The 24,486-nt window shown below is 43.1% G+C and overlaps 1 protein-coding gene across 7 annotated transcripts in view; it reads left to right on the top strand.

Moving 5' to 3' along the window:
• LPAR1 (lysophosphatidic acid receptor 1) overlaps positions 1-24,486 on the top strand; it is a 111,069-nt gene that overhangs the window by 47,864 nt on the left and 38,719 nt on the right. For 6 of the 7 annotated variants that reach the window (XM_084779229.1, XM_084779228.1, XM_084779227.1 and 3 more), the window contains exon 3: positions 13,597-14,344. In XM_084779229.1, the coding sequence (XP_084635355.1) occupies positions 13,597-14,344 (748 nt within the window). Of the gene's footprint in view, positions 1-3,398; positions 3,529-13,596; positions 14,345-24,486 lie in introns of those variants that run through there. The other variant, XM_084779232.1, reaches the window with a different exon arrangement.

The following is a 24,486-nucleotide window of genomic DNA, read 5'->3' as shown; positions in this document are numbered from 1 at the left end:
CCTCTTTTCCTATAGATCAGCGGTTCTCAATCTGCGGGTTGCAACCCCTGGGGTGGGGGGGGGGGAGTCAAATGACACTGTCACAGGGTTGACTAAGACCATCTACAAATCAGATTTTTACATTACAATTCATGACAGCAGCAAATTTACATTTTGAAGTAGCAATGAAAATAATTTTATGGTTGAGGGTCACCACAACACCAACACGAAGAACTTTGTTAAAGAGTCACAGCATTAGGAAGGTTGAGAACTGATATAAATTACCTTGGCTGGAGACGGGGGGGGGGGGGGGGCACCATGAATAAAGTCCTTGCTGTTCTTTAAACATTTCAGGAGTGTTTTCTGGGATGTTTGATGCTTAGTGTCTTCTCCATCATGTCATTTTGTTGGCTGGTCCATCACTGTTTCAACACCTGATATACTTGGGTGTTTGACTTCTCTAACCTTGGCAGGTTTTTTGGTACCTTGGGGACTTAGAGAATGTGTCCAGAGATTTAGTTTGTGTTGCTTTAGATTACTGGTTCAAAGCCCATTGAAGCCATTCCTGAGAGGGACTGTTCTTAGCCTTTTTTGTGTGAAGTGACTTCCCTGACTGAGCATCTCAGCCTTCATTACTTTCGTTTCTCAGCATTTCCAACAACACTGGTTTCCCTACTGTCTTCCCTGTTATGTAAACTCTGGGTTGGTGAGTAATAGAAATGCTTTGAGGTGACTCAATTCGTCAAAAATGATCAGCACTGTCTAAAGTAGGACAGGATCCTACTTAATATAAGCATTTAGGAAAATAGATACCCTTGAACACTTTCTCACTTTCTGTGGGGTTTAAATTGGTACAGCTACTTAAGGGCGGGGGAGGAGCGGCAGTATTATTAAAGCCAGAGACTGTTGCAGCCACACTGGTGTCTAAATACATGAGACCAAGGAAGAGTGTAAAAAGAGTCACATGAAGACGTTCAAAACTTCTTGATTATTCAATAGTGGTTGGGTATTAATGAAGTCAGGTACATGGATGTGATTAAAATGCCTCATAGCAGTTAAAACATGAGCATATCCATGTGACACCTTATAAAGGGGGGAGAAAGCAAGACATAGAATACCCCTCACAGGAAGAGATCATTAAAACTATAAAACAAGACCATGTGTTTTTAAGGACAAACATATGGCTCATAAACAGAGTCGTGGAGGGGGGAAAAAAAAACAACCAGCAATACATTTTCAATAGAATCCTATTGCCCCCCAGAGGGTCCAAATTGGATCTAGGGAGGCGATAAATCCCACCAAAGCTTAACCCTACTCTAAAGAATCGTATTTTGTAGCCTTTGACTTCTTTCATTAGGGAGAACTTAAATTTAATTAAAACTTTCTCCTTGAGGATCATTATTGAAAAATAAATAAATAAAAATGTCAGGAAACACTGTTTTTCAGAAGCATGTGCGTGGGCTGTGGAGTTACACTGCTTGAGTGCAGGTTCTGGCTCTGACACTCAGTGCTGAGCCCGAGGGAACGTGTTCACTCTCTCAGTGCGTCCACGTCTCACTTGCGAAATAAGCAGGACAGTAGAGAGGCCAGCCTTCTGGCATTGTTTGAAAAATGTCATGTGCAATTATGCATTCAGCTCAGAACAAGGGCTGGTGTATATTGTCCATGCTTGCTGGCACGCACCCTTGTTACTGCTCAGCTAGAGGACAGGCCTCTACATGCAAGAGTAAATAAGCTACATAAGATCATTGCCTTGTCAGAGTTCAGAAAGATGGTCGAAGACACACAGATAAGAAAGTGACAAGTAAAAAGGACCGTGACACAGGAAGTATGGCTGTCCTGGGAATCAGCACTTGGTCCTCTCTCAGGAAGACCACCCGACAAGAAATTGTTTTGACAGGGCAGAGGAAAGAGAGTGTGCCGGGAGGGCCATGGTGAGAACACCGCAACATCAGATCAGTTTAGAGTGAGCACAGTGCTGGGGGACACGGGGCTGTCCTCAGAGGCTCTACTACCAGACACACGGTCTGCTTGTTGGCCTGTGAAGAATTCTGTGAAAGGCCACGTGGAGAACTCAGTGGTCCAGAGTGTGAATTGCTCTTGAAAAACCTGAGTTTGAATCTCATCACCCACATTGGGTGGCTCACTGGTCTGTAACTCCAGCTTCAGAGGATCCAGTGCTCCCGTGGCTTCAGCGGGCATCTCTCTCTCTGTCTCTCTGTCTGTCTCTGTCTCTGTCTCTGTCTCTGTCTCTCTCTGTCTCTCTCTGTCTCTGTCTCTGTCTCTCTCTCTCTCTCTCTCTCTCTCTCTCTCTCTCTCTCTCTCTCTCTCTTCTCTCTCTGTGTGTAGTGTGCATAAACATATACACACACTTCAAGATAAAAATAAGTCTCTTTAAAAACAAAACAAAATGCAGCATTTGGTGAGCTGGTTGAATTCAGCTATGCTGTAGTGTTTCCACTGCAGAAATAAATCGGCAAGCCACGAGTACTAGATCTGCTATAAAGTCATGAATTTTGCAGGACATTGAAAGCTATCATAGGGAATTGAACGATGAGATCAACAAAACCTGTGGTGGTCGAATGCTTGCCTAGCATATGGAAGGCTCTGGGTTCAATTTATAGTCACACACATGCATGCCCATCCTGTGTAGTTTAAGGGTTGTTGTCCAGGCTTTGGGGGTCCTAGACCTAGGTTTAAACCCTGATTTGACAATGCTCTGGGGCAAATTCTCACCCCACGCTGGTAACAGTAATAGTCTCTGATATTTGGAAACTGAGCCATTTGGGAGGAGTCAGTTGCAAGCTGTGATCATTAGTTTGCAGAACAAGCTAGGGCTGGTTTTTTTTTCAGGAGAGATACCAGACCTTTGGGGCCCTGACTCTAGGTTATGATGAGCCTTCTGATTATACAGGCCAGCCCTTCCTTTCAGCTTTGCGCAGTCAGGGGTTCCTTCAAGGTGGGCTTGCCTGAGTATCTCAGCCCGTACTGATGTCTTCTCTCCTATTAGCCATTGTCTTCTGGTGCAGAGAAGGGCCAAATTATATAGAGGTAGCATCTTTTTAGGTGACGCATAATGAGCAGCTCTCATAGTGCAATCACCTTACCCTGACATTATCCAGCCAGGAACGTATATTCTTCTGAAAAGTGAGCTAACTGACCCCGGTGAAGATAAACTCACATTCAAGTGGGAAAGGCCTGAAAATTGCTTTTCAAGGCAAAGACAACAATTGGATGAAAAAGAAAAGGCTGTGGTATTGTTTGTTTTTCCATTCATCTGATAACAAAGAACATTTTTCTATCGAAGGCTGCCTAACACCAGACATAAACTAATTAATATGAACAAATAGCCTGTGATTGTTTCAAAGAACAATTGAGAAGAAAGCGCTCTTTGTCGCTCCTGCTGGGATCTCTGTTTAGTCAGCCTGGGATTGGCCTTGTGCTTTGAAGTCAGACAAGTGTGTGTTCTCTGCTTTGCTACTGCTCGGATTCCAAGATGCTGGGTTGTTTTCTTGTGCTGGGCCAGCACCCAGTCCTGACATAGTTAAGGTGAGTCCCGCCTAAGGTGGTTGGAACTAACAGCCACAGGAAGTCACCTCATCTGGTTTATAGCTACACTAGTCCAGAGTTGATTTAAAAAAAAAAAAGCTTCCGTATCCAAGGGACCCCAAGGATGTAGTTGTAGGCAGGAACGACTGGGTTTGGTAATGTGTTTCAGTCCTGTGGATGCTGAGAGGGGTCGGGCCGGGTAGCTGCTGTTTCCTGTTTCTAGAGTGCTGCTGAACATTTATTTCATCGTGGTTGATGGGGTTCTTGGGAGTCAAATGGTAAAATTTGGATTTAAGCTGTTCAGTGTTAATGGAAGGGCCAACAGCTCATCCGAGTGTGCCCGTTGGCTTCTCTCAAGCCCAGCACTTGGGACAGAGGCTCCAATGGGCATCTGAGAGTTTACAAGGTACTTGTCTCCTATTTCTGGTCCTTGGTGTTCCAGTGAGGGAGTGACCTTTTCCTTCAGTGTTGGGGGTGCTGTTCCCTTCTGTCTTGGCAAATGTGAGATAACATCTGTGCCCCCAATAGTGGCATGAAGAAGTTTTGATCCCTTTAAGTTGTTTTGGTTGTTTTCATTAAAGGTGTAGATTTCTGTTGATTTTCCATGTCTTAGCAGATTGTTCCCCCAGTCCTCATGTGATGTTTTGAACTAGCTGTTGAAAATCCTTTGTATTTTTAGAAGCCGATGTCTTAGGAGCTTTTATTTTGCGTTGGATGAAAGCAACCGAGTTCTGCATTAAAACACTGGATATGGAACTCTGAGGTTGGAAACTCTCCCTCCCTCCTTCCTTCTTCCCTCTTGTGTACACGTGTGTGCTTGTGTGTGTGTGTGTGTGCGCGTGCGTGCATGTGTATGGTCTTTTTAGAATCTTGTGTTAAGGAGGTTTTCAAACATTCACAAGAGTGAACATAAACTCCTTGCACAACTATATAGAGCCACCAGCTGCCAATGTTTTGCCTCCTTGCTTCACTCGCGGGAGGAGGAAACACTTGAAGCCACCAGCTTTCTTCTTTCTGTCCTCATATCTCACCTACTCATCTGCCAGAAATAATTTGTATAACCACTATCCCATTATCACTGAAAGCAACTGCTGGCTTCATATTGCACTCAGTTAATCCATAGATTTTTTCTAATTACTTCTTTGAAAAGTCTTCACAGTTGGCACTTTGTTGTCTTGGAAGACCACTGGGCAGATCCATTTGCTCCTCTGTATTGATCCATCCCATGAACGCATACAGCCTAAAATGGCCGTTTCATTTTTCCTCTTCACTCTCTGAAGAAGATGGAAATTACACACAGATTTTTTTTCACCAATAAAGACAACAAACGTGAGACACACCCTATAGTCTCCCATGGAAGGAAGTTAAGGAAATAGCTGCGCTTGAAATCTGATTGCCAATGAGGCATGCACAATTTTCATGAAGCTAAAGCATGAATAATTAATAGTTGTGTGAAATACTATTGTAGTATAAGCCATGGATTGCAGCGTGATGTTCCCTGTGCCACACAGTGAAGGCGTAGTGTGGTCCGGTTCTACATACACAGCGTTGTGAAAGAGAGAGTGCATGGGCTTAGAGCCATATAGATTTTGCAAGTTGGAGCTATTGTGTACCACAGCTAAGAGGCCTTTCAGTGCAGCTTTTCCTTTCAGCTTGATTTTTTTTTTTCATTACGTAGAATTAAAACAATGTGTGCCATGCTTGGAAGTCTAAGTGGGAGGACATCTGCCGAGAGCTTTGTGGAGTCCTTAATAGGTACCAGGCAGATGTTTGTTCTCACCATTGCCCCCATGGTGGTTGGGAGAGTTCTTTACATGGAGAAAGTGGTTACAGCATACGGTTTGCGTATGTGGCGTGCATTTGTCCTACGCCAGAAGAAGCCATCAGACAGAGGAGAGCCAAGTTAGATGAACAGACGATGGAAAACCCTCGTGTGCTGCCAGGAATAAATGCATGTGGAGGTAAACACGGAGACTTCTGACTTACTCCGGCTTGATTCGTGTTTCAATTAGAAGTTAACTTTCCCCTTAGATTGCTGTTTAAATCCATTTAGGCCTTCTTCTGTGTTTATAAACTCAGAAAGTCTGAGAGGATATCTTATTTTGGAATCTGAGAGTACATTTTCAGTTTTTCTTTCCGAAGATAAAATCACATGAGGGTGGGGTGCGGGTGGGTAGCCTAGAATAAACCACAGAAGATACTTACGGTGTTCGTTTATTTATCTTTCTTATATGTCCCTTTAATTGGTTCTATCGCTAATGGTTAATGAAGCTTCTTATTTACCCTTGAAAAGCATGTGGCCTTTTCTTCCCTACCTACCCTGATGTGTGTCAGTTTTACACTCCTAGGTCTCCTGATCCTCAGCCGAGTGTTGCAGAGTCAGCATTTATGTCAAGGTGGCACAATGTCTTATTTTTACCATAATCATAGGGTTCACGGGTTGCTGTCTTTTGAGCTCTGAACGTTGCTGCAACGAGACTGTCATTAGAGAAATCAGCCTGCATTTGCTGGGTGATGATGACCCTGCCACACTGTAGCTGCAGAGTGTCACTTAAGCACTGCCCTGACATTAAACTTGTTCAGGCCATAAATCACAGGTGAGGGCAGGCTGATGTCTGTCAAGAAGGGGAAAGTGTTATTTATTTATTTATTTTCTTCTACGTGCTCCTTGGCATGAGGTCGAACTGTGGTGCAGATCCGAGTCTGAAGCCTAAGTCGGCCATGGAGCATCTTTCAAAGATGCATTGAACCTGTAGCAGAGGCCTGAGATTGGACAGCTAGGGCGGGTGCGTGGTTGTTCCGATGAACAAGAGGCTGCCTGCTTCATGATCAGAGTGTTCAGAGAGTGATCTCCAAACACCTGCCTGCGCCAGCCAGGAAACGGAGGGTTTGGAGTCTAGGTCTAGAGTTCAGATTGGAGATTTTTTTCTCTAGATTCACGCCTGAGCCCCAACTCAGTGGGTTGTTCTGTGCTCCAGAACTTTACTTGGCACTGCCTTAGCTGTGCTTGGTAAGGCAATCAAGTAGCCAAAGGAATAGAGGGGTGGACCCAAGAGAATTGCAGCTCAGTGGATCAGCGGTGCCGGTTCAGGGCTATCTTAGAGGGCTATGCTGGGTTGAGTGTAAAGATGCCATAGCGGTTGGGTGATGCGACCTCTTTCGTGAGACGTGTCCAGAGTGAGGGACTCACTGGGTGACATCACACTTTCAAAAGTAGCTTGGAGCCCGCCCTCAGGCACCACTGAGCCTGCATGTAGGAATTTGTCCCCTGGCAATGGAAAAAAAAAACAAAAACAAAAAGATAAAGCAGGGAATGGAAGGGAGTGTTGCTTACATAAGAGTTAGGGTCAGCAGACAGTATACAAGACAGTATACATTTAATCTGAATTTAAAAACAACTACTTTATAAGACAGAATCTCACACCACAGCCTGGCATAACTTTAAGCTTTTGGTAATTTACTTTTCTCATCCTCTTGTGTGCTGGCAGAACAGATGGAATCCAAAATACCTTGCTTAGTAGGGTTTAGAAAAAAAATAATGAATTACACTTTGGGCTCAGTGGTGGCACATGTCTTTAATTCTAGCACTCAGAAGACAGAGAGACAGAAGCAGGCTGATCTCTGTGAGTTCAAGGCTAGACTGATGGGTCTACGTAAAGAATTTAAGGCCACGTTCCTGTTTGGGTAACCCTGTATTCCTCTAACTGTTTTTCCCAATGTGGAGTCACTCTCCTTGTTATCGGCACTGTGTGTGAACTGATACTTTTTTTCTGATCCATTATTTTATTAATATGGACATTGTCAGGACTTCTAGCAAGATTAATGGGTTTTAGTTCAAACTCACTGCCTCAGACATAAGCCGTTTCTGCTTCTGAGTAGCACTTAAGATCTTGTCATTAATGACCACAATAATTTGCTTTGGGTGTAGCCCATTAGCTTGGTTTGCAGTTCTTGACTGGCTCAAAGAAGCAGCTAAAAGACTAGTTACTGTATTTAATCCTGCACATCTCTGGTATTTCCAGGGGCTCTTGTCATCCCTCCTTTTAGAGACATCCCAGCATTCTACAGGAATCTGCCATGTGACGATGTACCCTTTTCCTCAGCCTGGTGGCCAAGGGCTGTCACGAGATCTAAAGACTCACAATTTGCTGCTTCCCACAGGTTCTTGGCACCCATGTAAACCTCACATTAGCCTGCGCAGTTGATTTATTCGAAGTAACCTTTAAGATGTTTAATTGCTGTGGTGTCTTCACCGTCCTGAAGACTCCAGGGGCAAGCCATCTTTCCGTTTGTGTCAGTATTGTTTTGTCATTTCTAACTCTAATGAGAAATCATCTCAGCTCATTGTTTTTCACTTGAGGCTCCGGGAAGGATGAGGCTTATTTTTCTGGAAATAAACTTAGTAAGATTGAATAAATTCCACCTTGCTTCTTTTCTGTCCTTATCGTGAGAAGCGTGGAGATGGTTTGATTCTTTTAGATTTAACAACTAGAAATGAAAAGGTCTTATAGCTTTCTTCTGACTCCGTTTAAAATAAGACTGGGACTCAGAGCCGTCACCTACCTTACTGATCACCATGTTCAGTGGTGGACAGTAGACTCAGGAAGGCACATGTGCTCACACATGCCATTGCTTTAGTGGAAATGAGATCCTGAGGAGGAGGAGACACGTGGCTCCTGGGAGCTCACTGGCCAGCTGGCCTAGCATATTTGGCTGAATCCAGGCCAGTGAGAGATGCAGTCTCAAGAGCTAAAGTGGATATCTCTAGAGAGAATACACCCAGGGTTGCCCCTCTGGTACACACACACACACACACACACACACACACACACACACACACACACGTGTGTGTACTCTGGCACACACAGATTTTATATGCATGTACATATGTGTACACAGAAGTGGAAAGTAAGCTGGCTTCATTTCTATCCTATTGCGCCTTCTGTATCCAGCATAGATTAAAATGCCCCGTAAAACATGCTAGTGGGGTATATTACTTACATTTTTATCAGATTCCATTCTAAGCCACATAGGTCTAATTAGTATTGTGAGCTTTATGCCAGGTGTTTGTTTTTCCTTTTTGCTAATGAGTGTGTAATTGCCTTGTGGGAGATTAAAGAGCTCGGTCAAATGGGTGGGGAGTGGCTCCCACAGGAGCCCTGGTGTTTTGTTTTGATGCCCTTTGAAGGCGCAGTGTGGAGTTGCATCCATGACTGACATTCCATAAATGCCTGGGACAGGGCAGGTGAGTTGTTGGAGGACAAAGGCATCTCGTGACCACCCTGTAGAGCTCAGGCTTGGCGGGCTGGTGGGACTTTGAAGATCACAGCTAGGATAAGGAATTTCCAAGATGAACACATGCTTTGCAGAGTGGCCAGTGAGGTCCCACTCAATGCCTCTGAGCTGCAATGGCAAGCACAGGAGGAAAGGGAGCTCATGCAGACTTTCTGCCACCAAGGGACATTTCATTTAAACATAATTTTATATCATCTTCATATTTATTCCCTAACCAGGGCAATATTTGATAGCTTCTTGCTCCGCAAGGATTTTGAGCTGAAATGATTTAGATTTAGCATACTATCTTTCATGTAAAACTATTCCCTGAATTGTGTCTGAATATATATATTCCCTACGAGTCTACCAGTAAATATTAGTCTCTTTTCTTAAAGTCTAAAAGAAACCACTTCTGACCTATGTAGATACACTGGGGAGATTTCAGTCTTCTCTGGTTTGCCCTTTTCTTTAGTACAATCAGCCGGATACCAAGTGCTCACATATCTTCTTCAGCAGTGTGGAAAAGGATCTTAATTTAGTAATTATTCCAATAGATTGTGTGTGCCTGTGCACATTCGAATAACCTTTGCAGAGTTCCACAGTTTAAATAATGTGTTTAATATTTTTTTATTCATTCCCCCCTTCTCCTCTTCTGTCCTCCCCCTTATATGATTATTATCTGAACAATAAGGGAAAATAAACAGACTTTTTTTTTTTATTTACACTCCACTCTCCCATCTCTCAAGTTCTTCTTGGTACAATGGTAGGTTTGTGCCAATATTATTAAATTATACTATGTGTAATTGGTTTCAAGAATCATTTTTATAGTTAATACTTTGTCCACGTGAAGACAATAGTACGGCTTATGAGTTTTTATGCCTGCCACCAGTGACTTTGGAGGGTGGTGATTTGAGACAGGGTTTCTCTGTGTAGCCTTGGCTGTTCTGGAACTCTTTAGACCAGTCTGGCCTCAAACTCAAGAGTTCTGCCTGCCTCTGCCTTCTGAGTGCTGGGTTTACAGACATGCACAGCCACCACCACCACCACCCACCAGTGAGTTTTGGCTGTGTGTGTGTGTGTGTATGTGTGTGTGTGTGTGTGTGTGTATGTGTGTGTGTGAGTGTGTGTGTGTGTGTGTGTATGTGTGTGTGTGAGTGTGTGTGTGTGTATGTGTGTGTGTGTGTATGTGTGTGTACATGCATGTGCACACATGTGTGTGCTTATTTGTTTTTTTGTTTTTGTCATCATGGCAGAGCTCCTAGCAGAAATGGAGGAAGGGCTTACTCAGGCTCACAGTTCAGAGGTCACAGGCGATCATGCTGGAAAGGCATGAAGGAGGAGCTCGAGGTGGCAGTCACATAGAAAAGCAGAGAGCTCAGGCCAACCTGGCCTTTAACTCCTGGCCCCACCCTACACCCTATATGAGCCATCTAGGTCTCATGACCAAAAGAGTCTCTGACCTTCCAAAATAGCTCCACAGCTGGAGACCAGGTGTGCAAGCACATGAGCCTGTGGGGAGATTCCTGTGAGGCCATCTCTGGCTGTGGAATTCAAGGCACCTGAAGGCTTTCTCTATACGGGAGGGTTTCTCATGCCTTGGGCTTTGTCCTGAAGCAGTGATTCTCAACCTTCCTACTGCTGAGACCCCTTAATACAGTTCCTCATGTTATGGTGAACCCCTCCCCCAACCATAAAATCATTTTCATTGCCACTTCACAGCTGTAATTTTGCTACTGTTATAAATTGCAATGTGCATGTCCGATATGCAACCCCTGAGAAAGGGTCCTTTGACCGTAAGAGGCATTGCACCCCACGTGTTGAGAGGTACTGTCCTAATGGATCTCACACCAGAAACACTGGGAGTTATTCTGTTCTCTCCGCCTTAAACATTTGCTGAGCTTTCTTTTTCTTCATTTTTCCTTTATGCTTCTAGAACCTTTCTTTACCCTTGAGGTTCCAAAATCTCATGAAGCTATAGGAATATTTTGTGATAATGTTGTTTTATAATTTGTGTAAGCATAAATCAGCAAGGAATGTGTTTTCTTACACAGCTTCTTCTCCTCGCATGGGGGTTCTGCCTCTCCGGCTCCACCCAAGTCTTCCTCAGATCTGCAGAATGACAGGTGTTTATTTTAATCTGTGCCTCCATTTCCTTCTTGTTATCTCTGACCCTCTCCTGTGATGCCCAAGCTAACATCTAGATTATTTTTCTTTGTGTTCTGTCTGGTAGGCACAGTCGTGGGTTCCAAAGACATCTATATTTGTCCTCCAGGACCTCTGAATATGTGACCTCAGCGGGCAGAAGGGATTTTTCAGAAATAATTTTGTTAAGAGATTTGAAATGAAGAGACGATCCTAGATTTGAGCTTCTTAAAGATGCTCTGCTCACAGCCCCTTTGCACCTGATGTTCACAACCCCTGGGCATGTCTGGGAGGGGCTTTGAGGTTGGGTTAATTTAGGTAGAAAGGCTCACCCTAACTGTGGGGGCCAGCATTCCACAGCCGGAGTCTTGGAGTGCATACAGAGGAAAAAGCCAATGGAGGCCAGCATCCTTCACTCCCTGAGTCCTGGGTGTGGACTCAGTTGGCCAGATGCTTCACACTCTGTTGGCAGGACTTCCCAAGCAGAGTGGACTGTACCCTCATGCCGTGAGCCAAACGTGAGCCCTTCTATCCTTAAGTTACTTCTCTCTGATATTTTGTCACAGCAATACGAGAAGTAATTGATACAGTAGCCGTTGCTAATAAGATCAGAAAATTCTGAATTCAGGTGGACATGTCACCTTAATGTCTTCTAGAAGAGTGTGTTTCTGAGCTCACAGTATAGGGACTGAATCAATTACTATGGAACTTGAGATGGAGAAAATGGAAAACAGGGAGGACACTCTAGTGGGAAAGATAGAAGGGTCAAAAAATGGATACCTTCCAAGGACAGATATAATGAGCATCCTATGAGAATAATGGAAAAGTGAGAAATTATGATGAGCAATTAGAATGACTCAAATATTTCCAAAAGCAGGCAGTTCTGGGTGGTTGAAAAAGATGTGTGTGTGTGTGTGTGTGTGTGTGTGTGTGTGTGTGTGTGTGTGACCATGGGTGTGGACAACTGGTATGTAATGGGAAAGGTCACTAGAGAGGAGGAGGTCAAGGAAATGACAGCAAGAAAAGTCAAGGACTTACCTAGCATTGGGCATGATTTGGGGTAGAGCGGAACACCGCTGGCCAGGCTCTCTGATTTCTAGTGAGGGAGACACTGTGGACCATAGAGAAAATGCCAAGGGATGTAAGACAAGGTCCTCATTCTTCTCCTGGAGTGTGATCTCGTTATCTTCATAAAGAACAGCCAAGAGATAGCAACACCTGCGTTGCAGAAGTGTGAGTTGGAACTCAGACAGGCAAGCAACTGTAGGTGTCTTCGTAACTCAAGAGACCCATCACTCAGGCATGTCACACTGCTGTTTTAAAAACTACTTAGTGTTTAGTAAACACTTGTGTACAACTTATGGGTATTTAGCAGGCAAAATATTGATTAAGGTAGGCATGGTTGTGCTTGTTAAAAGCCCTAGGTCCAACCCCCTAATCCACAAACACAAACAAAAGTTCCCGACAACAGTATCACATTTGCTTAGTGACTTAAGAATCACAACCAGAGTAGAGGAAGAAGAATGTGAAATGTCTACAGGGAATGGTTTCTAATTCTAGAAGTCTCCAATGAACCAAAGGTCTCAGGAAGAAAGAGGGTTTTTTGGGTGTTTTTTTGTTTTGTTTTGTTTTTTTCCCTTTTTCTACTTGTTTTTGTAATTCCCCCAATTGTATTCTTTGTTATTTTTTATTTTCTAACTTTGCTTTACTACTTACTGACTACCTGTGTAGTATTTTAAAACACCTCAAAACTTCCTGGACTGAAGTGTGAGTATAAATAGTATGCAAATATACCCTCACTGTTTTTGATAAAAAGAAAAAAGAGTAAGTAAACACATAAAGAAAGCAGTGTCCCTCTACATTGGAAGCCATATGCGTCGTCTAAGCTGAGTGTGTTTTGCTTCTTGTGGAGCAGTGTCAGGTACCGCTGCTTACATTAAGCCTTCCACGGAGGAAGTTCTCAAGAGTCACAGACTGGAAGATAGATGCTATTCTTGGGGGTGAGGAGTCCTGGGGGTTGGGTGTGCTAACCACAGGAATGTGAACAGTACATACTGGCTTTGGCTAAAGAATCTTTGATGCATAGTATGACCTTTGAAAATTTGGGCCTGATGGTCCTTCTGGGAGCGTGAGTTATGAAATGTCTGTCACGGGTCAAAAACACTGTGAGGCGAGAAATGCAGATGAATCGGCCAATGATACCATATCTGGAGACTATCTCTGTTAACTAAATAACAGGGCAGAGTTGATTTCGGTAGGATAAATACTCCAGTTGCAAAGTTCTGAAAGATTTTTGGTTATATTGAGTATTTTAAGGAATATATATATAATATATATGTTATATTATATATAATATATGTATTTATGTGCCTTGTGGTTTTTCTTGTACACTTCAATGACACAGACCACCAAGCAGAGACCTTGTCATTTATTTGTCTCATCATCTTTAATCTAGTGTTAAGCAACCACTATGGATTTTGGGCATTATACTGGGTCAGATTTTTCAGATTTTTTTTTTTTTTTTGCTTTTATTTTATTTTTCACCTTCCAAATGTTATAGGAGTCTTGCGTTGCTTGTCCGTATTTAAATTTGGATCTGTGGTTTCTCCCATTCATTCATTCATTCATTCATTCATTCATCTTCTTTCTCAGTTCACAGCCATGAACGAACCACAGTGCTTCTACAACGAGTCTATCGCCTTCTTCTATAACCACAGTGGGAAATATCTCGCCACAGAATGGAACACAGTGAGCAAGCTGGTGATGGGACTGGGCATCACCGTCTGCGTGTTCATCATGTTGGCCAACCTCCTGGTCATGGTGGCGATCTACGTCAACCGCCGCTTCCATTTCCCTATTTATTACTTGATGGCCAACCTGGCTGCTGCAGACTTCTTTGCTGGATTGGCCTACTTCTACCTGATGTTCAACACAGGACCTAACACTAGGAGACTGACTGTTAGCACGTGGCTCCTCCGGCAGGGCCTCATCGACACCAGCCTGACAGCCTCTGTGGCCAACCTTCTGGCTATTGCCATTGAGAGGCACATCACGGTTTTCCGCATGCAGCTTCATACACGGATGAGCAACAGGCGCGTGGTGGTGGTGATTGTAGTCATCTGGACTATGGCCATTGTGATGGGTGCCATACCCAGTGTGGGCTGGAACTGCATCTGTGATATTGATCATTGTTCCAACATGGCACCCCTTTACAGTGACTCCTACTTAGTCTTCTGGGCCATTTTCAACCTGGTGACCTTTGTGGTCATGGTGGTTCTCTATGCTCACATCTTTGGCTATGTTCGCCAGAGGACTATGAGAATGTCCCGGCATAGTTCTGGACCCAGGAGGAACCGGGATACCATGATGAGCCTTCTGAAGACTGTGGTCATTGTGCTTGGTGAGTTCTGTCTTGACTGCTGCCTCCTTTAGCAATTCTTAATGTGGTCTTATAGCCACACTAATTTATGATAGTGGAAACAAGAGTGTGAATACTCACCAGGTATATATGCAGAATTATGAAAATATCTATCTATCATCTATCTACCTACCTATTTATAATCTATCTGTCTGTCTGTCTATCTATCTATCTATCTATCTATCTATCTAACCTATCTTTCTATCTATGCCTAAATATACTAATACAAACTGCTCAATCCCTTTAATGTTACATGTACATATATCATTTCAAGGTTGACCTCTTAGTAGTATATAACCAATGAGGGAGCTCATCCCTAAAGAAAGCAATTTCTCTCACTCAGCAGTTTTTCGGAGAGGCTGACCTTGACCTGGCCTTATCTTGTGGCCTCCTGCCTCAGCCTCCCGGTGTTGGACTTAGAGGCATTAATTACTATACCCAATTTTAAACTTAAATAATGTTTACCTTTAAGTTGAAAACATCAGTTTTCCTAGGTTAAGACAACCATGGTAGTGATCAGTATGAATATGTGTCTACATTTACATACTCAGAAAACAGTCTAGTAAGTTCTAGGTACTGGCATGGGGATAGTTCCACATAAGGAACATTACATTTCTTTTGGAGTATAGAATACCTAAAAAGTTCACTTAGTGAGAATTTGTTCAATTACCTAATTGAATCACATCTTCATAGACTGTATTGAGGTTAATGTTTGATTATGTTTCTTAATCTTAAAGGATGCACACACAAACAAAACAATACCACCAACAAACTCCTGTAAGAAAAACAAAGCATAACTTTTTTAGTGGCTGGATATATAGGTGGGTGGTAGATTGTCCTTTCTTTTTTCATTGAAAAGGTATTTTTCATACAGGATATTCCGGTCATGGTTTCTCCTCCCCTAGTTCCTCCTAGATCCTCTCTACCTCCCCAACCCATCAAATCCACTCCCTTTCTTTCACTCTCTCATTAGAAAATAAACAGGCAACTAAAAAATAAAAACAGATTACGACAAGTCAAACAAACAAACAAACAAAACCCATAGAAGAAACAGCATTAGAAATACATATAGGTGCAGATGTACACATACTTGCACATACAGAAATCCCATACAAACACACAGTGAGAAAGCACAGTATATAACCAAAAGACCTGTAAGGTTAAAAAATGCCTACATAAAGAATTATGAGACAAAATCCCTCCAAAAATACCACTGGGTTCATTTTGTGTTGGCCATCTACTCCTAGACATAGGGCCTGCCCTTAAGTGTGGTTTGTATACCCAGTGAGACTCTGTTAGAGAAAAATAAGTTTTCCTTTGTGACATGTTGTCAATTGGAGATAGATTCTGGATAAGGGATGGGTTTTGTGTCCACTTCTCTCAACACCAGGATCCTGTCTGGCTTAGACCTGTGCATGTCCTGTGCCTGCTGCCACAGTCTCTGTAAGTTCATATGTATGTATTGTATCTAGAAGACTTTGTTTCTTTGCTGTCTTCCATTCTCCTTGGCTTTTACAATTTTTTCCGCCTTCTCTTCTACAGAGTTCCCTAAGGCCTGAGGGGCAGGATTTAATGGAGATGTTTAATTTAGGACTGACTGTTCTGAGGTCTCGCATTCTCCGTACATTGTCCAGTTGTGTGTCTCTGTATTTGTTCCCATCTTCTGCAGGAGGACGCCTCTCTCATGATGGATGAACCAGCCACTGATCTATGAATATAGCAGATTGTCATTAGGAGTCATTTTATTGCTGTACTCCTTTAGCAGAACAGTGGTGTTTAGTTTCCCATTAGGTCCATGGCCTATTTAGTCTAGGTTTCTTGGCTCCTGAGCAGTGTTGGCCATAAGTTCCATCTCCTGGAGTGGGTCTTAAATCCAACCAACTAGTGACTGGTTATTTCCACAACTTTGTGCCACCTTTGCACCAGCATGTTTGTCACCATTGTAGACCAAAAAGTTTGTAGCTGGGTTGGTGTTTATCTCTTTCCTCTTGTAGTGTGCAGAGTATTTTTCAATACCATAAACACTAGTTAGTAGGGATGAAGGCTCTAGATAGCACCATCTCAACTTCTCCCTGTTCAATGAGTTGTGTAGATGTTATCCTCAGCAATATGGATTTACTGTCCATTTGTGGAAAGCAACCACTAACATTAGCAATAGCCTGGCTTGTTTGGGGGGTTTTCATGGGGCCCCTTTGGCCAACACGCTAATTAGATATAACCTATTGCTGACACTGAGGGTTTCATTTGGTGTCAAGAGCTAAACTGTTTTACTAGTAGGTATAAGACTCCAGATTATATTTCTAGCAATACACAGACAAACAAACTTTATTTCATCTTTTTTACAGAGGTTGAATGGGAAGGTCCTGTGATCCTCTATGCTGTCTGGAAAACCTAGTGGAGCAAATATCCTGGGATTATGAGACATCTCTGATTTTTGCTCATTTTAGTTCCTGAAAGGAGATAGAACCTTAATTACTCTTAAATAAGTCAGCATCCCTGAAAGAGCCTTCACCCTATCCTTTTGGGTCAGAGAAAATGCATGATGCTCTATGGCTGTGTTGATTGCGACCTGTTGGCCTTTGAGAATGAGATTTAGGGCATAGATTCAACAACCCACCCAAATCCCTAAGCAACAGAATGCTCAGAAAGTGTCCTCACTGGAGACACCATCACCTCAGACACAAGATGTCTAATTCCACCCAAATCTCAATGAGTATAAGAACAACTTCCTTCTTGTTTAATTACCAGCGAAACCTTTGAGCACCTTCGTGCCCCCAGACAGCTTTGCCTGGTTTAAAAGAAAACACATCTCAGTTTACCATGGATACTTTCTATGTACCAGATGACATGTATAACCTGAGACATTCTGCTTCCATATTGCCTCAGACATTTGTCTTCTGGCCTTCTACATGTTGATGGACATACATGTGTGTCTTCCATTACAATGTCAGGTGCTGCTTAGTTCACGGAGCAGTAAATGATTTCAGAATTTGGTCCATGGGCCCACCAAGTTCATGCTTTCAGCCTGGCCTTTGCATATAATCCAACATGTCCACATCATGTATTATGCTTGAGGATTCATGTGAAGTTGACATCTGTGCCTCATTTGGGTAGTTTTTCCTCTGGCATAAGCAACACCGCTATTACTCATGACACACATTTCAGATGTGTGTACAACAGGAGTAGTGTCACTCAAGCCTTGAACTATCAGCCTACACAAATGCAGTTACCTTTCTCAGGAATAGATAATTGTAATTATGTGGCCATGAAATGGAAATTTTAGAACGTGGAAAACTCTAGTCAGGATGATGAGTGAAAAAACTGGGTAAAGCAAGATAGGAATATGATTCTAACTTAGGAATAGAGTTCAATAAATGCATAACCTTTTTTCATTAGGAAAGTAATGAGAGTGAGGGAACGGGTACAATATGCATGTAGAAAGCTCATAATAGGAAATTTCACAACCCAGGATAGTCAGGTCTTTGTCACAGTGATGCTTGTCACTTGTGCCATCCACTTTCTTGTGGGAAGTGGGTCTATTCCTTGTTGGGTCTGCTTCTTTGGAAAGCATGGGTTCATCCTGTGACAACAAGAGCTGTCATTGGCCTGAAGCTCATTATAAATTAACTGACTGATAATCTGGATTTAAAAAAAATTTGACTTTGGCTTTTGTATAAACTGCTTTTGATATCTGAAAACTGCGATCTTGAGGTTGGTGAGGGCCAGGAGGACTGAATGCTCTGTTCTTTTCTGTCTATGTAGTCTTTCACAGCTGTCTGGTTCAGAGCAGGTAACAAGTAGCCATTGAATGAATGAGTGGATGAATGAATGAATGAATGAATGAATATGGTGACAAATGCAACTTCCTGAGCCTTCAAGAGGGAAGAGCAGAGATCCACAGTGAGTTCAGTATTGTATCAGTTTAGTTAGGTATACAGGAGGCACACTTGCCCACCCTTCTATTGTGTTCTGTGATTTTTAAAAAAATAACCAACTTTTTTATTGAGACAGAGTCTCACCATGTAGCCCAGGATAGCCTTGAATTCATGATTCTTCTGCCTCATCCTCTTGAGTGCTTAAACTGAAGGCCTGCACCACTACAACTGGTTATTAGTACATGACCTCTATCTAGAATATGAACAACTTAGAAAATGACTGGTTACTGTGAGTGCTTAGTTAATAACAAATTCATTTATTTTGATTTATTCTGGGTTGGCTATGAATTATCACTTGTGTGGAAAAGCCTTTGGTTTTGCTGTGTGAGAATGGTCTATGGCATTCAGATCCGCACAATGTTCATGTTTGAGTAAGCATTCAACTTAAAAAACAAATCAAGAAAAAATATCTTGGAGTTTTACAGTGGCAGCATCAATTGTGAAGCATGAGATTACCGATAGACGTTTTTAATGAGTTCCAAATCGCAATAAGAATTTTATTTCAAATGTGTATAGTATTGCCTGCTTACCTAGCGCTCAGGCCGCCTTAGAGGTGTGTGCTCAGGAATAACAACCCTACAGAACATGGGTAGCATGGTTGGTTTGCTATTTTATTTTCCAGGTGGTAAAAACAGAAGTCTAGGGGCTCAAGGTGGCTTGTCCAGAGCCACACAGGTAGTAAGTATAGGAGGCAGAGTTCAGTACAACTCATGACTTGGGTTCCATGGTCCATGTGTTTTTGTTTATTTACTTGTTTTTTAATTTTGATTTTCATGTGTTTTTTTTTCTTCTTTACCTCCTTGTGCTACTTGTCAAGAATAAAACCACCCTGTGTCTTCTAGGAGAGTCTACAGGCCAGTAGGCTTTGTCTTGATACTTTTCCCTGACACTACCTAACCCCATCTTTGCCTTGTTTCCAGGGGCACAGAAAGCCTTAAAGTTGTGTGCCTTTTCTTTTTCTTGCTTCTAATGACCCTCAGGATTCACACACCATCCCCCCTTTTCCTGTAATTTCAGCATCCACAAACCAGCTACTTCTCACCGAGGGAAAGTTTTGTTCAAGGTGTAGTTGACGCCCTATCTCTTGTCCCAGTGGGAAGCTACAGAGCCCTTCCCCAGCTCAGGCTTCCATTTGCTTGACATTTTACCAAGAATCCCTTGGGTCGGTTCCCCCAGTGACTCAGGCAGTGGAGGAGTTCTTCCTTATTTGACCACAGGCTGTCTTAGGATGTGAGTCCTTTCCTTTCCCACTCTGTTATTTGTGGTGACACTTCTACTGAGTACAATCAGCAAAGAGGAGAACCAGAATCCAGAAAGGAAAAGAATCCTGGGGAAGGTGTGTTGGCATTGACATCGGAGCCCTGGGAGGCACATAAAGTAAAATAAGTGCAGGGATCATCTGTCTTGGCAAAGAAGGATTCTTAAAAAAAAACAAAAACAAAAACAAACAAACAAAACCAAAAACCTCCTAGTTTGACCGTTTCAATGACCAGTGGTCACCAGTAAAGATAAATTGCCCATTATTGTCCACGTACTTTGTGCCAGAGCCAACACTCATCACTACTCTTGAGTGTTGTTTGGACCAACTATTAGGGAAAGTTACACCTCCCCATTTTATATTAAAGCTCATCTGTTAATATATGACAATCAGCTGTGCATGGAGACCCTACACTTCTACCCCAGGGTGCTGACTTTAGTCCTTTCAGTATAATTCAGTGAACCTGATGAATGTTAGTAATATGCCAAAGGATAAATAGACCAATCAGAACAATCTTTTGCAGGGCTTCTGTGGGAGAAGAGGCCAAGAAAGTGCTATAAAGCAGTTGGCTCCTTGTGTTGAAAGGGATGGAGACAGAGACCCTCAGTGAAGGGACAACAAGAGTCCCAGAAGAGACAGTATTGAGTAGATTGTGTGTGTGTGTGTGTGTGTGTGTGTGTGTGTGTGTGTGTGTGTCCATGTATGTGTATACATTCACACGCATGTGTACATACACACAGGCCACAATTTGACAGCATGTGTCCCCCTCAATTGCTTTCTCACCTTACGTTTTGTGACAGGGTTTCATACTGAGACCAGAGCTTATGACTAGCAGACTTGTTGGCCAGCAAGCCCAATGTTCTTCTGAGACCCGCTTCTTCAGCACTGAGACCACACTTGTGTGACACCACACTGGGCTTTTTACATGGGTGCCAGTGCCCCAAGCTCACGTCCTTATGTTTGTCCGTTACACACCTCAGTGACTGAACTATCTCCCCAGCCCTCTTGAGTGGATTCTTGAAAGATGCAGGGGAGGAGTTTGCCGTAGGGTTGTACCCTGTAGTGCGGAGGCATGGGGTGGGGTGGGGGGCTGGTGGGGATAGGGGATAGTGTGGAGCAATGGTTATCACTTTTGAGAAACTAAAATCAGTCAGGTGTAATTTGCACGCAACGGATGTGCTGGAGCGAATGTTGACCAGATGGGAAAAACCTTGGACACATGCTATGGAGTTTGGGCTTCAGGGTAAGTGATAGGAAATGCTAACAAGTTTCCCCAAGTAAAAATGAACACCAAACCCTATAGGTCGGGAAGTAACAAACTTGTAGCAGTGAAAACAGACAGTAGCTGTTTGGGATGAGGGTACCCGAGGCATGAACCCAAGTGCAGTCAGGAGACTAGGTATACATGGTTCCTTTTTCATGCACATACTTTTTGAGTTTCTGTTTTTTGTTTTGTTCCACTACATAAAAACGATATGAAGAATTACTTTTGTTAAAAGACGGTATCTGTCCCTATTTGGAATTTCAGAGCTTAGAGGGTCTTTAAAAACCCCTCCATTTACCTCCTTTACCTTTCAAATGAAGGGACCGAAATTCTTTACTTCAGTCCTTGCCTTCTGAGTTGGCTCATAAGCCAACCAGGACCCAGTTTACAGATAGGTGCTCTGTTTTCTGCACCTCAATTCCATCCACATACTTTCTGTCATTTTCTTTGTTCTGGACACCAACATATATTTGTGTGGCTTGCTGAGACTGGCTCTAAACATTGTGGTTATACAGGTAGAAAGTTCCCAAGGGAAAGGGCTTTCTGAATTTGACCTCATTTTAACAAAACTGGTAGTCTCTGGCCTGGCGCTTTGGCACGTGACATTCAAAACTGAATTGCTTGCATGTTTTGTAGCTCTTACATATATTACAATAATGTTCACTTTCTTAGTGACAGTGTGGCATTAATGGTTATATTTAGGCTTTTAAAATGGTGCTGTGTGTCTGTGTGCACATGCATGTGCACGTGCTGGTGTGTGAGTGTTCACTTTTATTCACTAGCTTTATTGTCTCAGATTTGCAGTCTGGCGCTTACTATCTGGGTGATATTGGGCAAATTACATTCTCTCTGTGTTAATTTCTCTCCACCTTTGCCTGTAGGATAAGTTGGCCAATTTGATTTTCAAGACTATTTAGGGTATTACTTATTTTATGAATAAAATTGCAGGATAAAATGACCAACTTCTAGATTTTCCCAGTGGAAAACTCAGAAATGGGATCGGATCAAATGCACAGATTGTCTGTTCTCTCTGGACACAGTGCCCCCTTCTTCAGTGATTCATTTTAAGGTGCCCTGTTGACCATTAAAGGCTGTGGCACCTTTCCTGAGAATCATCTCTGAGAACTAAGTTTTAGCATTTTATTTTCCTGTGGCGACCTGGGTGGCAGGGAAGGGAAGGCATTCCAGCTGGTCCTGCTGGTCAGAGGACTGAAGAGACAGTCTCTTCTTGTCTGGCCACAGGTGACCGAGCTCCAAATCCTGGTTCCATGGAAGGGAATTAAGGCTACCTCAAGTGTCCTCAGGCCCCAGTGGCATCCCTGTGAAGGCCTCTTTGAAGAAGAATCTTAGGGAAGTTTCATGAGAGTCCTGATTGTTTGGCCAGTCCCTGGGTTGGCTCGGCTCTGTGAGTGGTGGCCAGGAAAGACACCCTGCAGATGCCCTGCTGTGCTGCCCCAGCCCCAAGCCCCAGGCTCAGGTCAAAAGAGAAAACACCTTTAAAACAGAAGCTCTGTGCAGACCTTGTTGCCCAGCTCCATTCAAATATTTTTATTCCAAAGAAACATTCAAACAGAAACAAAACCCCCAGACCACATGGATCCAACAGAGCGCTTTTTGAGGTGTGGATGGAGGAGCCCTCATGGAGCTCTTTCTTATTTTAGGTCAGTTAAGAGAGACTCAGCCCTGTCGAGCTGAGACTCCTAATACTCAGGCCATTTATCCCTCAGTGAGAGAAAAGATGCAGAGATGTCTTTTACTGTGTTGATTTTGACTAAAGTGGGAATTGCTCTTGCCCAGGGGTTGTAAACTTAGATTTGGAGTGACATGGGACGATTTGAGTCTTGACTCCCAGGACCTGAGAAAAATGACTTTAACATCCCTTAGCCTCCGATTCAGACTTAGGCTTATATGAACAGATTCCTTTATGTAAAACACGTTGCTCGGCCTCTCACAAAGAACACTTATAGGAAAGAATGGAATCCCCTGACTAGTAAGTCTCAACTACACAAGCACCCATCCCTCTATCCTTTTCAGACAGACTCACAACCACACCTACCCACATACCAAACCCATTGCACACATTGATAAAAGCACCACTGTGTTGCACCAGCTGGCTCCAATAGCAGGTTGCGCATTTCATTGTGAATGTCTTTGCTTTTCCAGTATTACGTTTTTGCCATTGCATCACTTGGGTTTACTTGTGTAGTGTCCATGCACAGGCAATGGCAGTTTTGATTGGCTTCGCTCCCCATAGGTGAATTTAAATGGGGTTGACTATTAAGAAATGTTTTAGAGTGAAAAAGACCACTTAACCAATAACTACTTGAACATCATCATCTTTTGTGCAATAATTAAGGTGTGGCTAGAGCCCAAGAGTTAAGCAGAACTCCTTTCTCTTTCCTTTTAATAGGTGGTAAAAGACCATGTCTGGAGTACATGGAAAACTTGTCAGAGAGGCAGTCTGTTGCTTACTTTTCTGGTGCTGTATAAAACGCCATGACCAAGGACAACTCAAGGAAGAAAGTTTATGTTGGCTTCCAGTTACAGAGGCAGAAGAGTCCTCATGCGATGGCAGAGCAGAGGCTCAGCAGCAAGTGGCAGTCATGATGGCTCAGGAAGCTCAGAGCTCACATCTCAAGCCCAAACATAAAACAGAGAGAGCAACTTGAGGAAGGCAGGGCTTTTCTCAGTGCCCACCCTCAGTGGCATACTTCTTCCAGAAGGCTATACGACTTAAATTTCCCCCAAACAGTTCCTCCAAAACAGGAGACCCAAATGCCCAAAGCAATGGGGACATGTTTCTCCTTCAAAGCAGCTCATGAAACTGTGTGCTGTCCTCAGCTGCTCCCAGCTTCATAGTGTGACCACTTATGGGACCTTTAATGTGGCTTTCATCACTATTCCCATAGGAAAGAGAGGAGAAAGCCCTTCTACTCCCTATCGCTGCCTTCCAATCTCTTGAGAACCACTTTGGGTGGTTCATGATGGCGGCACGTAAATGAGGCCGCACACCTTGAAATCCTACATATCCATTGGATAATAAAACGAAACCTAGCCTCCAGGATTTGCATAGCTTGTCTCCTTACAATAGAAGTGCACCTCTGTAGCCAGAGACTCAGTGGGATTTCATTGGCTACTACACAAGAGATGTTTGTTAGGAGTGATTCCATTGGGTACACAAGGGACATTTGTTAGGAGGAGGTTCTAATGAAGCAGTTCCATATCCTGCCTGTCTAGGATATTTGTTAGATTAAGGTGCAAAATTGTTAGTAATTTTTTATTTTTACACACAAACAGAGGTTAGGCCTCTGTTAAGAAGCAGCAATGCAAATATAAGGGATGGGGAAATAGGAGGATCCAGAGGATCTTAGAAACCTACAAGAAGAACATCAACAGGGGTGGATCAGGGACCAGGGGGCTCTGCTCAAACTATTGCACTAAACAAGAACAATACAAGTAGTAAACGCTGAACCCCTACTCTGATCTAGCCAACGGACAGGACATTCTCCACAGTTGGGTGGAGAGTGGGGACTGACTCTGACATGAACTCTGGTGCCCCATATTTGACCACCTCCCCTTGGTGGGGAGCCCTGGTGGCACTCAAAGAAAGAATAAGCAGGCCACCAAGATGAGACTTGATAGCCTATGACCATATAGTGGGGGAGGA

Source organism: Acomys minous (assembly GCF_964271855.1).
Source record: "Acomys minous genome assembly, chromosome: 1".
Lineage (NCBI taxonomy): Eukaryota > Metazoa > Chordata > Mammalia > Rodentia > Muridae > Acomys > Acomys minous.
Note: the sequence above shows the minus strand (reverse complement) of the source record. Positions and strands in the feature narration are given on the sequence as shown.